This window comes from Nicotiana sylvestris, chromosome 4 (genome assembly GCF_000393655.2).
Source record: "Nicotiana sylvestris chromosome 4, ASM39365v2, whole genome shotgun sequence".
Lineage (NCBI taxonomy): Eukaryota > Viridiplantae > Streptophyta > Magnoliopsida > Solanales > Solanaceae > Nicotiana > Nicotiana sylvestris.
This window is the reverse complement of record NC_091060.1, coordinates 153,259,819-153,276,334: the sequence shown is the minus strand read 5'-3', so window position 1 is coordinate 153,276,334 and position 16,516 is coordinate 153,259,819. Positions and strand designations below refer to the sequence as shown.

Genomic DNA, 16,516 nt, shown 5'->3' with positions numbered 1-16,516 from the left:
AGGGAATTATTTAAGTGCAAATTGAGTCGCAAGATATAGTCAATGGCTGAGATAAGCCAGAAAGCCAATTGTATTTATCCATATTGTGTGGCTTGGTACATAATAATCAGGCAAGTAAAACACCAGTCTTTTGGTGGACAAATCAACCAACATTTTCCTTGTCTAGATGCTAGAATTGCCTAGGCCTCTTAATTATAGGTCAGGGCTATTTGTTTAGTTGGTGGAATATTAGAGGAGTAGCTGCTGCACACTAGTAATTATTTTATAGGAATATTTGCACTTGTACATTTGCAGTGAATGACTTAGAATTAGCATAATCATGTCCAACTGAAAGCAATTGGGCTAGCAACAACATGTTGTCCATCTGACCATTCCAGTCGAGCAAAGCTAGTTGTGCCTGATGGCTTGGAACTAGCAGCGAATGTCACAGTGTAGGTTTTCTTTTCGTTCTTTCGACTGAAAGTAAGTGTTTGTGGTTCAACCAGAATCTTCACTTCCTGCATTTCAGAAGAGACTGAGGCCTTGTATGTAGCTGGAGTTCCCACGTTTGTTAGAGTCCTCGTATATCTGGTCACTGTGGGTGCACTACTATTTGCATGTTCGCCCCAGGCCGTTTCCAAAGGAATGGCAAAAGATGGGTAATTAAGGTCAGCAACTCTATATTCCTTATTGTTTTCGCAGGAAATGTCTCGCTTCGCGATGACCTTGATCATACTTGGACTGTAGTCCAGGGCGCAAAGTAAGTTTATATAGTCATCGACTGTGAGATCATACACTAAACCAGGATTCAGAGCTGCTGCTGGATTCACATGTCCAGCGCCATGATCAAATGGTGTAGATGACATTCCTGTTGCAACATCCTCTATCATTTTTCCGTTCTTGTATGTGCTATAACCTGTAGTCATCAGTGCTGACCTTATAGCTGCTGGACTCCATTCTGGATGGGCGGCTTTCATTAGTGCTGCAAGCCCACTTACATGGGGACATGACATGGAAGTTCCAGAGATGATGTTGAAACCCACATTCCTGGTGTCTTCTGGCAAACCTGTAGGTCCAACTTTTCCTGTCCAACCAGCGAGAATATTGACACCTGGTGCTATCAAATCAGGTTTAAGTATCTCCGGTGTGATTGGGTTTGGCCCTCTGGAACTAAAAGCTGCAACGACCGGTGATGGTTGAACACCCAACTTGGTACCTCCAAATGCAATTGTGGTAGTTGGATTACTGTCAGAAGCAATGTACCTTTTGATCAAGTCACCAGCAGTTTGACCAACTGCAGCTGTTGGTATGAGATGTGCATCAGCAACCAACTCATCTCCGTAAGAGTCTGTGTTTGCCAAAATCATCCCTATTCCACCAGCATCTTTGACAACCAACCCCTTCTGTGCCCTTGCGTTCATCCCTCGGTCACATACAACAATTTTCCCAGCAACTTTTTCTGGAATCAGGCTACCACTTGTGCATAGATTGCCATTTGATGCTTGGCTGGCATTTCCAGCATACACCAGTGGCATCACAGAACTAGGTAATGCCTTTCCACTGTAAAGTGATACTCCATTGAATTTTTTTCCATTTCCAATGCTAATATATGCTGGGAATTCACGGTCCATGGTCCCTGCGCCTACAGTAGTTATCCATGGTGCAACGTTGGAGAGGGATCCAGAGCCTGGCCCACCATTCCCAGCCGAGCACGAGATGAAGATTCCTTGAGAAGCTGCAGAAAAGGCTCCAATTGCTACTATATCCCTGTAATAATCAGAAATTGTGCCACCAAGGGACAGTGAGAGTACATTTACACCATCTATGACGGCCTGGTCCATCCCTGCTAGTATGTCGCTGCTAAAACATCCTCCAGCCCAACATACTTTATATGCAGCCACTCTTGCGTGTGAAGCCATCCCACGTGCTGTACCAGCAGCATAACCAAAGAGGCTAGCTCCAGTTACAACCGAGCCAGCTGCTGTAGTTGCAGTGTGTGTCCCATGGCCATCATCGTCCCTTGGTGACTTGGATTCCGTGGTCTCATCAATTGCCCCGAAAGCTGCTTCATAACCTTGTGAGAAAAACCTTGCACCAATGAGTTTCCGATTACAGCTTGATGCTTTGAAGTTCTTGCCAATTTGGCACTCACCCTTCCAGCTCGTAGGGACTGGACCTAGTCCAGTGTCATCAAAACTTTTTGATTCAGGCCAAATACCAGTGTCCAGCACACCAATAGTGACGTCACTCCTTGTTTCAGCTTGAAGAAAGAATGATTTACTTTCACGTCCTTCAAGTCCCAGAAATGTAGGGGATCGAGTGGTATGAAGCTCGTATCTCACTTCCTCGTGGACCGAGAGAATTCCAGGTTGCTGTTCAAGTGATTTGGCTTCATCAGCTGTTAGCTGTGTTGAGTAGCCATGGATTACATTGTTGTAGGTGTAAAGCAGGTTGGCGCCTTCGGATACTGACTTCAAAGATGAGTCATACCACAGAGTATGATCATCAAAATCAGCAGGCATGTTGGACTTGTCCATGTGGATTATGTAAGTCTTCCTCTGGTTCTGGCCAGCATCAACAAATACATGAAACAACACTAGGACTAGTGTTGAAAGAATCATGACACCGGGTCTTGCCATCTTTTCGCGGTTCTTAGTGTCAGGTAACCAGAAAATGAAAGTTCTCTACTGAAAGGGAAGAGTTTCTTTCCTTTGGTAGAGAGGGTTTGGGTGCTAACCGGCTATTATATGAATGCTGATAATGGTTCATTGAGGGGAAATCATGGGGGCTTATTTATAGAGTAGCCAAGGAGTGTTCGAATACAATTCCTTGGCGTCAAGATTTTTATGTTGATCTATGACCCACTTAGTTGAAATATTTGAATCATGTCAAAGATTCAACTATTTAATTTCCCAATCAAATGATGCAGCCTTTAGGAGAATCATTTTTCTATCAATTTGGGGTGAGTGGTGACAATTCTTGTCTGATGCAGATCAAGTGGAAGGTAAGATTGTACGCTGTCTATCAACTCGTGTGTGTAGCTTTTTAGTTTTTACCTTTATACTAACAGAGCAACATGGGCCTCCCAATATATAGTATAGTTCCTATGTTACATATAAAATTATTACTGAAAGGTTATAGAGAAAAAAACAAAGGCCTAAAGTAAAGCAGTATTTCAAGTGCTCTCAGAATTGAAAGGTGCAGTTTTAAAGCAGGACTTGTACGAAGATGTTGCCATCTCTATTTAAGGTCAGACTTCTTTAGAACAACTATTCACCGTAAAAGTCAAGTTTTCTATGGAATCAATCAAAATAATCTTGGATTTGTACACTAACGGAGAGAAGGGATAAGCAAAAAGCAATTGAGTAATACACCGCATATACAAGATCTTTACACATCATTTTCCATATGAGTGGTTTTTTAAATATATCTTTCTCTCTTTTTGGGATCAAATATAGGAATGGTGAGTCTATGAAATTGCTATTCGAGTTGATTTAATAGAATGCATGGATTATTTAAATTTCTAATTGTGATATTTTAGAAGAAAGAAGAGAAGGAATTAGCTCATTTCGAAAGAGAAACGAAAAGTGAAATGGATAAGATATGTGATAATGCTACTTCACAAAACCTCAATTAATTAAGGAAAAGACGTAAATATTGGCCTTGTTTTGTTTCTGCTGTCACATTAAAATATGAGTTGGGATAAGAAGATCGGATGGTCCAAGCTAGATATTGTCTAGTGGCGATATATAGAAAACATAATCATTTTCGTACCATAAGGCCAATGACATAGTTTACTCATATTCCACTAAATAAAACTATCATAATTAATTATTATCAGTATCCTGCAGCTTTTTTGCTCAAAGATTTGCTCTATTTATACTTGTTTTCGCGTATACATATAGGATCTGAGTTGAGGGAGTGAATTCTGTCGAACTTGCGAACCCATACTACTAGTCTATTTGGCCAAGCTTCTTTTTGGCTAAAAGTACTTTTTTTTTTGCCAAAAGTATTTTTGGCCAAAAATTGAGGTGTTTGATCAAAGCTTTTTGAAGGAAAAAAGTGCTTTTGAGGAAAAGCAAAAACAGTTTTGGAGAAACAGAAAAAAATAGCTTCTCTCCAAAAGCACTTTTGAGAAAAATACACTTAGAAGCAGTTTTTTAAAGCTTGGCCAAACACTAATTGCTGCTCAGAAGTGCTTTTCAAACTAATTAACCAAATACAAACTGCTTCTCACCAAAAGTACTTTTGAGAAAAGCACTTTTTGAAAAAAAGAACAACAACAACAACCCAGTATAATCCCACTTAGTGGGGTCTGGGGAGGGTAGTGTGTACGCAGACCTTACCCATACCCTGGGGTAGAGAGGCTGTTTCCAAATAGACCCTCGACATCCTTTCCTCCAAGAACTTCCCACCTTGCTCTTGGGGAGACTCGAACTCACAACCTCTTGGTTGGAAGTGGAGGTTACTTTTGAAAAAAAACACTTCTCAAAATAAGCTGATTTTTGCAACTTGGCCAAACGGCCTATAAAACTACTAGAAGAAAAACCAAATTTAACCTTCTTTTCCTAAGCTAAGTTATGTAATCTACTTGGGATGTGGGATGAAATTAGTGATTTAAGTGGGTGTTTGGACATAAGAATTGTAAAATTCCGATAAAAAGCGAAAAAAAAATTCAAGTGAAAATGATATTTGAAAATTAGAGTTGTGTTTGGACATGAATATAATTTTGGATTATTTTTGAATTTTTGTGAGTGATGAAAATTTTGAAAAACAGTCTTTTGGAGTTTTTAAATTTTCAGAAAATACCAAAATTCATCTTCAAATGAAAATTAATTTTTTTGACTAAATATTGATTTCGAAAAAAGTGAAAAAGATTTCATGGCCAAACGGGAAAGCCACTAACAATCGAAATAGTTTAGGCGCCGAAAAGAAAAAGCACTAGGATTTTGAGGTAATTTCTGCAATTATTGGTTCATGGAATCCTGCGATCACCTTAATAGTAATTCGGCGCACAAATTGACTCTAAATTCCATGCTATTCTTAGTGAAAGTGAGTTGACAGGAAAACCACTTAATTATAGTTTATATCTTTATGGCAATTAGCTGGAATGAGCCTACCACTAATAATTGCTGCTGTTATGAAAAAATAATTAATTAATATTTCTTTTTATAGTGTTTTCAGGATGACTAATGGACTATTAATGGCCATTTGTTTCATAATTAGCTAGATGATTGATTGGTGATTTGACCAAACAACCAACAGTGATTTTGTCTCTCGTTTTACAAAAGTAAAATCTTGTCAAATAATTATAGATTGATTTAGTATATGCAGTTTCTTCATGTAATTTAACATGTTACTATCAAGTTATCTACTTTATATTTTGGATTATCAAATCATGGTTGTTATAAGCTGTTATATACGGTAACTTAATTTGATTGTGTAAAAAAAAATTAAGCAAGGTCAGTACACAAAACTTAAACTCGTTATTTTGTAAAGCTTAAAAGTAACGTTTCAGACTTGTAAAGTTACTACTAGTAAATTCTCTCCCTTTTTTACAATAAATCATCATAGTAAATTGCCAGCAATAATGAGATTGATAACAATTGGTGAACTGCTGAGCCCAGCTTCATTTCTTTGGATTATTATAACCCTAATGCTAGGTATGTACCCTACATATATCATTTTCATGTTGTAATCACTCTCGTTTTCAACATTAACAGTGACAACTGCCAAACAAAAATATGTTTCTGAATCTGATTGGTCATACGTTTGGAATATTGATCTACTCTCAGCCTCATGTTTAGAATTTGATTTCAGTTCAAGTGCATATTGTTCAACCAAAAAATAGGTTAGGGGTTAAACTTAGTTAACAATAATATTTATAGATAAAACTTTAAGGGTGCAATAATCAATGGATGAGCTCGATTAGATAGTAATGAACACATGCATTAACTGTTCTAAAAGGCATGTGCAATAATATAGCATTCAATAGCAATGAATATCAATAAATGACACTTAAGTAAATAGGAGGAATGATTTACCCAATAAATGATGAAATAGATGGATATTTCTCCTGATAATTAGGGGTGTTCATGGTTCGGTTTGGATCGGTTTTTCCCTAAAAAGAAACCAAACCAAGTAAGTCGATTTTCAAATATTAGAAGCAAACCAAACCAATTAAGTCGGTTTTTTCTCGATTCGGTTTATGTCGGTTTTTCGATTTTTTCGGTTATTTGTCGGTTTTTTTCCTTAAATGTAAGACATACACTACCAAACACAAATTTCGGCGACCACATTTTTAACGTAACATTATCAAATCAATTACCCTTTGAGAAATCTATTATTTACCAAGATATATTGATGATAATTGAATCAAATAGTGATGAATAATTTAAGGACTCAATTAAAAATATATTATTTTTAACATGAAATAGATTCTTACACTTAACAAAAGAAAACTACCAATCAAACTAGAATGTAAAGGTAAAGAACTGCACTAAAAGTGCAAACGATTAATATTTACTAATAAAATTTTTGAAACTTTGTATAAAAGTATACATATATATAGGTGTAATTCTAAATTTAAAATAACTACTCCTATATTCGGTTTGGTTCGGTTTTTTTTTTTATTAAAACCAAACCAAATTTGATCGGTTTTTAAATTTCAAAACCAAAACAAAATCAAACCAAAAAGTGTCCCTTTTTTTGGTCGGTTTGGTTCGGTTTTTCGGATTTTTATGAACACCCCTACTGACAATGATGAATGACAGACAAATCCTTGAATATTTGAGTTATTCTCGGATCTGATGGAAAAGTAAGGAATAGTATAAATAAGAATCTTAGAGAAAAACAATGTTTGTATCTTAGCAGGAGAGAGATAATCTTTATGTCAAGTCTCCCTCTTTTCTTTTAAACTCTGTGCCGAGTCAAACTACCTCATCTAAATTGAAACGGAGGGAGTAGATTTATTTTTTGCTCGATCAGCGAGAAAAAAGTGTACTACAGGCATGTGTCATTATTCCAAATGTTTAAAGTTAGAATTATTCCAATTATAGAAATGTGTCATTCTTTTTGGAATATACTAATAAGGAAAGTGTGTCATCTAAATTGAAACGCATGAAGTATGTAATAGTATTCTGATTAGAAAGGGGAGATGAGGCAGACTGATAAAAGCCTACTATCTTGGACTTGGCGGTGCCCTTTGGGTCGGTCTCATGCGACATTCGACGTCAATGAAGAATGCCGTTATTATTAAAAAAAATCTATTCTGGTCGGTACAGACTCCTATGTGAATCAATCCCATTCTTTGTCTTCAAGAGCTCGGTTAGTTGATTGAGAAAGCAACAGGACCATAAAGCTTAGCCTTGAGTTGGACTGCGGTCCCACGAAACTGATATCCTCAGACCGGCTAAGAGACTTTCCGACTGCCGAAGGAAAGAAGTTCTTAAAAAGAATTAAAGAAAATCTTAAAAGCTTTTCGAATAAACAGTTTTTCTTAAAAAGTTCAACAAACTGCCAAAATGCCATGTCCTTAAAGTAAAGGCGGATCTAGGATTTGAATTTGATGAGTTCAACTTTTAAATTTTTTAGTATTGCTCATTATATTATTAAAATTATGGGTTCATATTTAATACTCGTTAAGATTTTAATAAATTTTTTCGTATAAATCTATATTTGGTGTCGAAAATTACAGTTCAATTGAACCCGTAATCGAAAGGCCACATCTGCTCCCGCCTCAAAGACTCCTGTTGTAGTCTCACTTGAAGAATAACCTCGGCAAACAAAATAGACGCTCCCGCCTCAAATACTACTTGTCAATTGAAAAATAAATTAATTCAGAGTTGATTTCATGCATCGCAGTTTGTAATAGAATTGTAATTTTCAGACCCTTTTTATTACTATCCCGTTTCAATTGATGTGACATATTTTTTTTATTAGTCTGTTATACATTTTTATATTTGAAAATTAATGACGAAGGCAGAATTTTCGCAATTCAAAAAAAATAAAAAATTAAAGAAAATGTGGCAAATGAGAATTGAACCAGAAGAATCATTAAACTATACTTTTGAGTTGTGTCAAGGGAATTCAAAATATAATATATAGAATTCGATTTGAAAGCTTGATGAAACCCTGTGTTTTTTTATCATCAACCACTTTTTCTCATCACAGGTAAAGTTATTAACTTTGCTAATACCTTCTTCTCTGTTCCTTCTTCCACAACCAGAGCTCCGAGAAGCAAGAGATAAGAGGGTCCTATGGAGAATATGGTCAGAAATGTATAATATAGTCCAACCACAACGACTGAATTGATTATCTCCATACATAAGAATTCTGGATTACCTAATAAAAAAGTTTGAAAAAAAGAAGTTAAATCCACCCCCAAACCCCCCAACCAAAACACACACAAACCCAAAAGCTATACATTTTATATAAAATTTATGGGGTTTAACTTTAAGCACTTTTAATAAGTATTTTCACATGAATTAATAGGTTGAGACATAAAAATGGTCCACGTAATTAAATGGAATGTGGTTGAGGTCGGTAGGGAAGTTCATTGGTCATTTCTTTCTCCAATTTGTAGGTCATAAATTGCTGAAAAATCCTGTTGTGGACATTTTATGATGTGAGCACTACATGTTGGGTCTCAAATTTCTTTCTGTCAACTATCTCGATTAGTTGCTCAATTAACATAGAAATCCAGTATTAATACGTACTTTGGACCATCTTCCGTGTACACTAAAGTGCTACAACTAGTATAGAAACACGTATCTAATTAGCAGAATATATTTTGTGTATATTATGAGTAGCTCAACTCAGGGATAGTACTATACACATTCTTTTTTTTGATGTCACAGCTTGTTTGGACGATTGTATTGTACTGTATCGTTTTGACATATACAATATTTGGATAGATTGATATTGTTTGTTGTTGTTTCATGATGTCATGCACCAACAATATGAGGAATAAACTTACCATATTTACAAAGATAAAGTAAGGTACGAGGTAAAATTACTATATAAAAAGGTAGGGTAAAAGATAAAATTGAATTATTTAATAATAAGAAATGACAAGATGACAGGAAAAAATAAGGTAACGACGTGACCACACCAAATCGGTCGTTACATAGAGTACTGTCACGTTTCGTCGTTACGTAACGATGAATTTAACGATACGATGCAATAAAATTTAAGTAACAACCAAAAAAATATTGTATTTAAAGTGATAATACGATACAATACAACATGTAACAACCATCCAAACAAGCGGCAAAGGTGATGTAACATATAAAAAGTAGGGACCTCTTCAAAACAGTGTATGTTCAACAGTTCTGCGCAAGTAAATATGAGGCAAAATACATAAGTATCCACCTAACCTATGGCTCAAATCCCCCTTACACATTTTCTGTGGACGATAATAATATTAAACACGCAACCTTTTAAAATTGTGCCTAATACACACTATTTTTGCCAGATGGCACGTGCATGTTTAACAAAAAAAAAATGAGCGCGTCAAACCAATGCATTATCTGTCCAAGTCCTTATATAAGCACACGTGTCTAAATCTTATTTGTCCACTTATTTTTGTTAATTTAATAATTAAATGAAAAGAAAATGATATCCAAGCCCTTCTTCCCCATTTGGAGCCCTCCCCGGAAGCCGGCGACAATCGCAGCCTCCTCATCTCCTCCCTCTTGCATCTCCTTTAAGAAGATGTCATCCATAACTCGTAATACCGGCAGCGACCTCAAGCAACAAGCCGAGAACTCCATTGCCAGGTCATTAGTTTCACTGTCAGTTCATGATCGATGAGCTCAGATCTTCTCCGCGTGGGTGGAGCTATCAGATCTTTCGGCAAGCTGGTGTTCTTCGTTCAAATCTGGTCTCATTTGGTTAAAAAAAGGCAAACAACAACGACCTCCATTTTCGACCACTGTTACAGTGGCAAACCCATCGGTGACAATGATGATTCCACAGCAAACAAAACCTAGAAACTAAAAAAAAAAAGTGAAAATTTTATAGACTAAAAAAATGGTAAAAATTCATGTTAATATTTTGTTCTGGTGGGGATTTTCCATGGCTGATGGAGTTTAGAGGAGGAGGTCGACGGGTATGGGGTTCAGAAGAAGATGAGAAACGTGGGGGGGGGGGGGGGGGGGAGGGGGGGGCTTTGTTTCTTTTTTTGTTTGTTTTCTTTTAAATATTATCAATTGGTGTAAATTTAGTATTTTCTTTTTTTTTCTTGAGTTAGGACACGTGTCACGACCTTATTGGCGCGTGACCTCACACATATTTTGAAAAGCTGGTCAAGAAAAAAGTGGTATGTACTAGCTACACTTTAGAAATGTTGCATGTGTAATATTATTATCGTCCACAGAAAGTGTGTAAGGGGGATTTGGGCCATAGGTTAGGTGGGTACTTATGTATTTTGCCTAAATATGACAATATGTTGACTTATGGGCTAGCTAGCTCATTGAGCCAACTTGTTTGAAGCCTAGAGTGATCATCTTTTAAGAAGATGTATTTGAAATGCTATTGCACTCACCTTTCCTTTTTAATATTTGACATGATGTTAATATAAGTATTTACTTTTTGAAAGATTTTTAACTTGTATATACAGGGCAAGGAGCTGATAGAGATTCATGTTTCCCCCACTTTCTTCCACATAAAATTTGCAGTTTTGAACTGCATCATGCAATTATCAATGATCATAAATCATGCAAATTGGCTTGACTACCTATACTCTCCATTGTACTTAACTGCTTGCACAGATTTCTCATACTTATCTGCATATTTATATCTTAGTGAAGAGAGCAGCCACCAAGAAAAGCCAACAGTATCTATACTTTCTTTCCTATCCCAACCCTGAGTTCTCTGCATAGTTCAATTGCACCATATCCCCAAAAGGCTTTTTGAGATAGCTTTTTATACATAGAAATTTTCTTTTCAAGTAATCTTATTCACAATAAAAATTATTGTGCAAAAAAATAAGAGAAGCGATATGGAAGAGCGTGTAGTCTTTGTCTGGAGTCTCAGTTTCTTGAGTTTGATGTGTTTTGGGCTTTATGGATGTATGCTAGCTGAAGCAATCCGAGAAGGGAAGTTTTTAACTTCTCAGGCGGCTGCTAGCATGGATAAGGCTGCCAATGTAGTACTTACAACAGGTGGTTATGGGAAAGGCATTGGAGGTGGCATTGGTGGAGGTGGAGGTGGAAGTGCAGGTGGAGGGTTAGGATATGGTTTTGGAGGCAATAACGGGGGCGCATGTGGAGGTGTAGGTGGAGGGATAGGAGGAGGTGGTGGTTTAGGCTATGGCGCTGGTGGAGGTGGTGGTGGTGGAAATGGTAACTGTGGGATGGGTGGAGGATCAGGCAATGGCCAAGGTAGTCCTTATGGTGGAGGTAGTGGCAACGGTGGTGGATTTGGCGGCGGTTTTGGTGGCGGAAATGGTAATGGCGGTGGCTTTGGTGGAGGAAATGGTAATGGTGGTGGCTTTGGTGGAGGAAATGGTGGCGGATATCCAGGTTATGGTGGTGGCATTGGGCAGTCTATGTTTCCGCTAGTGGCTGCAGGTAGGAACTAATGTAGTAGTATACTAGTGTTAACAGATATCTCAAGTAAAATAAGGACAATGCTTACTACTACAACTAGTTTACCTTTAAACTATGTAAGTAGCAAAGCAGGTCCAGAACCAAAAAGAGTATAATAAAGCAAAGAGATTATTACTATTGATTTTCTTATAATGAAAAGCCACTGAAACAAGCGATAATTGTTTATCTAAGTACAGTGTCATTTTTATTCAGTGGAAATAGCTATTTACATATGCATGTAGATGCATAATCCAATAAGGAAACATTAGGGAGTGAACCAAGTTGTGTTATGAACTGCAAAGACCTCCAAATCTTGAAGCAGTAATTGCAGTACACCTGCTGTTGAGTTCTTCTCATTCTTTATCCTGAAAAGAACATATGACAATTGCTATAAAGCAAGTTTTATCTGCTTCAACTAGCTACCAATTTCTTCAAAGAGAACATATTCTGCCTGCCTAATAATGTTGAAAGACGATATATGAGTTACTAAAGAAGTATAAACTTATTCCATATCTGACCTCTAAAAAGAAATTTTAAAAGCATTAGGATGTCTACTAAATGAACAACCATAAAAGCAAGAAGAAATTAGCTCACTTATATAAATTATAAGTAACATTGAATACAAAGTTGTAAAAAGAACTGATGTCCAACATAGAGAAAGAGCAGATCGATATATATCTTCTGCACGAAACAAAGGTTTTAATTTCTTTTGATAAAGTAAAAGTCTGCATGCATCATAGTCCCCTCGACGTTTACACTCCCGACACTTCCTTGAGGACATTAGCATCATTGTCCTATCACGAGCCATTGCAGCTATCAGTTGTGTTATATATTAATCACATTATCCCGTTAATCAGCTTCATATTTAACTCGAGCTTTCAGAGGAAGTCCTATATACACCAGTTTGGCTCAAAGTTCTATCCCGACGCTTTGTTTAGGCATATTATCTTTGCAAAGTATATATATCTGTTTTAGAGGGAAACTGAATTTTGCTGGACACAATTTTGTTCTCATCCTTAGACCTACTTAGTTTTTTAGTGAACTTATCTTTTGAATCATGGTGGATAGTAAATTGGTTTTCAAGATTCTGGTCTTTCTCTCTCTTTCCTTTTTTTCGCATATCTAGTACTACTTTTTCCTTTACAGTCTGATTTTGATGGAGACTATGAAACACCAAAATTCGAAAAAACTAATATAAAAAATGAAAACCAAATAAGTAATATTCCAGAAAGCCAACGAAGGAGATATTGAGATTAGACACTCAAGTATCCTCCTTCCTCGGCCAACCAAAAGATACAGAAGCAAAAATAGGATCTTATGTTTTCTCTCAGGTGCTCGTATTAGTCGTTTATCAGCAATTCAACAGATACAAATGGATGGATTTTTTGATAGTTTACATCATTAGTTCGTATATTTACGAAGAATTAACAAATGAAGCCATTATAGATGAAAAGGAGCCAATTTGTTAAGTTATTTAATTTCAAACAACTCCACTTACCAGGCCTGAATGGAAAATGAAAAATGAAGCAACTCTTTTGAGCTGTCATATATTCCAACAAGCTTCACATATCAGGCCATAGTTGAGATGGAAAGCAGTCAAGTGTAAATAACTACTCAAGGAGAGGAACCAGAGATCATAAAATGTAGCACCAGTTTCTACTGTACACTGAGTGGCTTATGAGATCAGGCATATTGTTCCGAGAAGCCAACTACACTGATGTAATTTTGATATCTTTGAGATGCAATTAAAGCCCCAAACGGTAAAACAAGTATGCCTGATAAAAGTTCCTCATAAGCAAAAGACAAATCTCAGGAAAGTTGGACTAGGATTCTCCTGAAAGGATGTCTGAGTGAAGACTGAAAATTGAATGTCTGCTAGACATTTGAAGAAACAAGAAAAAATAAGAAACAAAGTCTAACAAGGCAATTTAACTTTTAACTGAATAAAATTATTTTAAAGGATAAGATATCTCATAGGATCTGGCATTTAACAACAACAAATATTTCACACGGATCAGTATAGAAGTGAACATTTGGATAGTTGAACTTGCAATTATCCAAGAAAAGTTAAGTCATGCGAAATAAATTTTTTAAGCAACAAGGGAACAACAATAAAGGTTCCATGTGACATTTAAGTTTTTCACTAGTTTTGAAGCTTAAAATATTCGATCTACAGCAGGTTTGAGGGCAAGTTTCACCTAAAAAAGTGAACAACACAGCTAAAAGAACTTCAGAAGAAAATCACTTTAACAAAATTTGCAGCACTATAGAATTAAAAAGAGTTACAAAAGAATATGAGTCACCTTTTCACTTCCAGCAATGTCACCTTCCTCTGCAGCATGGTTTATTTCCTGTGTCCTGTAGATACGTCAAAAGCTAGTGAGGAAGGCAAGACACGCAAAAGTAATCAAGAGTTGATGGAAACAAAATGAACCTTTGAAAATTTCGGAGGACATAATGAGGAAAGGGAGTTAGAACTACCTTTCATCTTTGCTAATATCATTAAAAGAATCTGGAATGGAATCTGGATCTCTAGGCACATTAGTTTCCGAAGACCCTACTTCACTAGCCTCCTGCACCGTAAACCATTAGGAGTGAGAATTTCGCTCCAGCAGTGACATTTCATGAAAATCTATGAGTAATATATCCAAAAGAAATTTTTTTAAGGAGACATTGACAACCTTATTTTGATGCGTCCATCCGGGAACATGGTCTGACAAAAGCTTAATATACTGCTCCATAGCCACCTCCGGATTCATGCTTCCCATTCTTTGCCACGCATTCCTTGCACAATGGAATTATTGTCCTCCATCACTTACAGATAGCAGCTTTCACTCCTGTTGTATAACTAGCTATCAAACTACACCCGAAAGTAGTTTGAAGGTCTGTCCTTTACTTCTTATTCTATTTACTCTAGGTATATTCTAACACAATTTTCTTATGATATAAATGTGTTACTTATCATCCTCAGTTTCCTGCCTCGTTCCTCTAAATTTTACTATGAAATTTAGGCTATACAAATCTACTAGTTTTTAGTCAAAATCTAATGGTAAGCCGGACACAAGAGATTCATTAAAAAAAGCAAAGAAGAAATGCTACTATGCAAGGGAAAAACTACATTAGGTAATAGGTTCAAGGAATCGAATTGTGATTGATTACACTCTCTCTATAGAACTATATGTGAGATGATGATTTATCATCCCCATTTTTAGCAGCATTCCTTTGGTTTTATTCATCCAATGATTTCTAAAGTCGAAGCCTCACTTGACCAATGCAAGCACTTGCTACACAAATTTTACTTTTTTCATTCAAGCAAATCAACAAACAATTGAAAAACTTATGCAATTGAACTAGAGTTCCAACAATTTGCTAAAGCTCATATTAATCAGAGTAAAAGATCAATACCATTTGGCGCGGGCATAGACTTTCAGTGCCATTGGTTGAGGCTCATAACAAGGCCCTTCCATTGCAATTTTCTGGAGTCCATACAACTGCATCATCAATTCACTCCCCAAATTCTCCTTCCCTTTTCCGCTATCCACAAAGTTTACAGCTTTAACAAATTCTTTCTCCAATTCACTTCTCTCAATTCCCTCCCAGTCATCATCACTATCCTCATCTCTCTTCTCATTTATAATCACTCCAACATTTTCAAGAATCTTTTCTCCGTTAAATTCATCACTTTTCTTTAAAATATCCTCATTTTTTTCCTCAACAAACACTTCCTCTGAATCTACTTTCTTTTCTCCACCATTTTCAGACTGATCAACTACTCCTCCAACTTTACAGGCCGTTAATTCAATATGATCAACATTTTTAACAACTTCTTTTTCAACAAATTTGACTCTTTTCTTGCTTTTTCTACTCTTAACAACCAACCCTTTTGTAATCTTGGCTTCCTCAACAACAGTTTTCTCTTTATCAATCTTTTCGTTGTTTAACACTGCAATTGAAATAAATTTCACTATTATGCAAGAAAATACAAGAGCTGCCATAGCAGTTACAAAGAATTCTTGAAAAAGAAGCATTTTTTTTCCTTTCCCAAATGATCAAAGATTGTTGAGATAATAATAAGAAGAAGAGTTCAACTTAGAAATGAATTTTGAAAAGGATATGAATGGTTAGGAAAATGTGGGAAAGAATTAATGATGTGGAATATTACTATGCTTAAGGAATTTCTATACTATAATATGGGGAAGTTATTAATCAGAAAGGGATATTTGAAACTTAGAGTAAAGTATATTCGGCTTTTCTGTTTCTATTAATTAGGAGTATTACTTTTTTGTTTCTTATCTATATAAACTGCGTACACTAATATTTTTTTTTTGGTGGGTCCCAAAAATATTGACATCTTTATTTGGGGATTGGTTACGTTGAGAAAAAGTGTTAAGGTAGGGCCCATCCTACACGTTTGTTCATGTGTTTCCGCCTATCTTATCGTCTTCTGACGTGCCCTCTTCAAGTCAAAATTTTATCCTTTTTCTGAAAAATATTTTTTGGTATTAAGTCCAAAATATTATTTTTTGAAGAATGTTTAATATGAAATGATACAAATGTCAGCACATCTATATTGAAAATTTGATGAATTTTTTTAGCGATTTAAAGATTTCTCATAATGCCTAATAATGGTTAGAGCATATAACTTGAACTTTGGAGTATGAATTAATGTACCAAAAGGGAAATGTTTTCAATCTATTAGTGATAGAAGAAACTTCAAATAAATTTCAAACTTTTCGCTCTCATCGGCCCGGCTAATGGAAATAGATTGCAATTATATTTCTATTTTGAAGAAACCTTTTTTTTTTTTTTGTTGAAAACTTTTTCTGATAGTCAAAAGGTTGAACATGATTTCACTTTGAAAAACGTTTTCTTTCATACCAAATATGTTTTAAAAAATTTCCATTTATTTTTCGTTTTAAATTAAAGCATTGAATATAAATCTATTT

General features: G+C 35.9%; 3 protein-coding genes across 4 annotated transcripts; 1 reads left to right on the top strand and 2 right to left on the bottom strand.

The window, feature by feature from the left end:
• Positions 1 to 36: 36 nt before the first annotated feature.
• On the bottom strand, positions 37 to 2,934 carry LOC104249236 (subtilisin-like protease SBT1.7). Its single transcript, XM_009805617.2, has one exon. The coding sequence runs from the start codon at positions 2,616 to 2,618 to the stop codon at positions 318 to 320; it is 2,301 nt and encodes a 766-aa protein (XP_009803919.1). The 5' UTR covers positions 2,619 to 2,934; the 3' UTR covers positions 37 to 317.
• Positions 2,935 to 10,981: 8,047 nt separating this feature from the next.
• On the top strand, positions 10,982 to 11,563 carry LOC104249240 (putative glycine-rich cell wall structural protein 1). Its single transcript, XM_009805621.1, has one exon. It carries the CDS (start codon positions 10,982 to 10,984, stop codon positions 11,561 to 11,563), a length of 582 nt encoding a protein of 193 aa, XP_009803923.1.
• A 123-nt stretch (positions 11,564 to 11,686) lies between these two features.
• Positions 11,687 to 15,802, bottom strand: LOC104249235 (acyl-CoA-binding domain-containing protein 3-like). 2 transcript variants are annotated; one of them, XM_009805616.2, is made up of 5 exons: positions 14,976 to 15,800; positions 14,252 to 14,354; positions 14,052 to 14,143; positions 13,874 to 13,928; positions 11,687 to 11,935 (listed from the first exon to the last, which is right to left on the bottom strand). In XM_009805616.2, the coding sequence occupies exons 1-5, from the start codon at positions 15,596 to 15,598 to the stop codon at positions 11,924 to 11,926; spliced, it is 885 nt and encodes a 294-aa protein (XP_009803918.1). In that variant the 5' UTR covers positions 15,599 to 15,800; the 3' UTR covers positions 11,687 to 11,923. The 2 variants fall into 2 exon arrangements, with proteins under 2 accessions (XP_009803918.1, XP_009803917.1); XM_009805615.2 differs by lacking the exon at positions 11,687 to 11,935 and adding an exon at positions 11,942 to 12,025 and having other exon boundaries at positions 14,976 to 15,802.
• Positions 15,803 to 16,516: the final 714 nt, after the last annotated feature.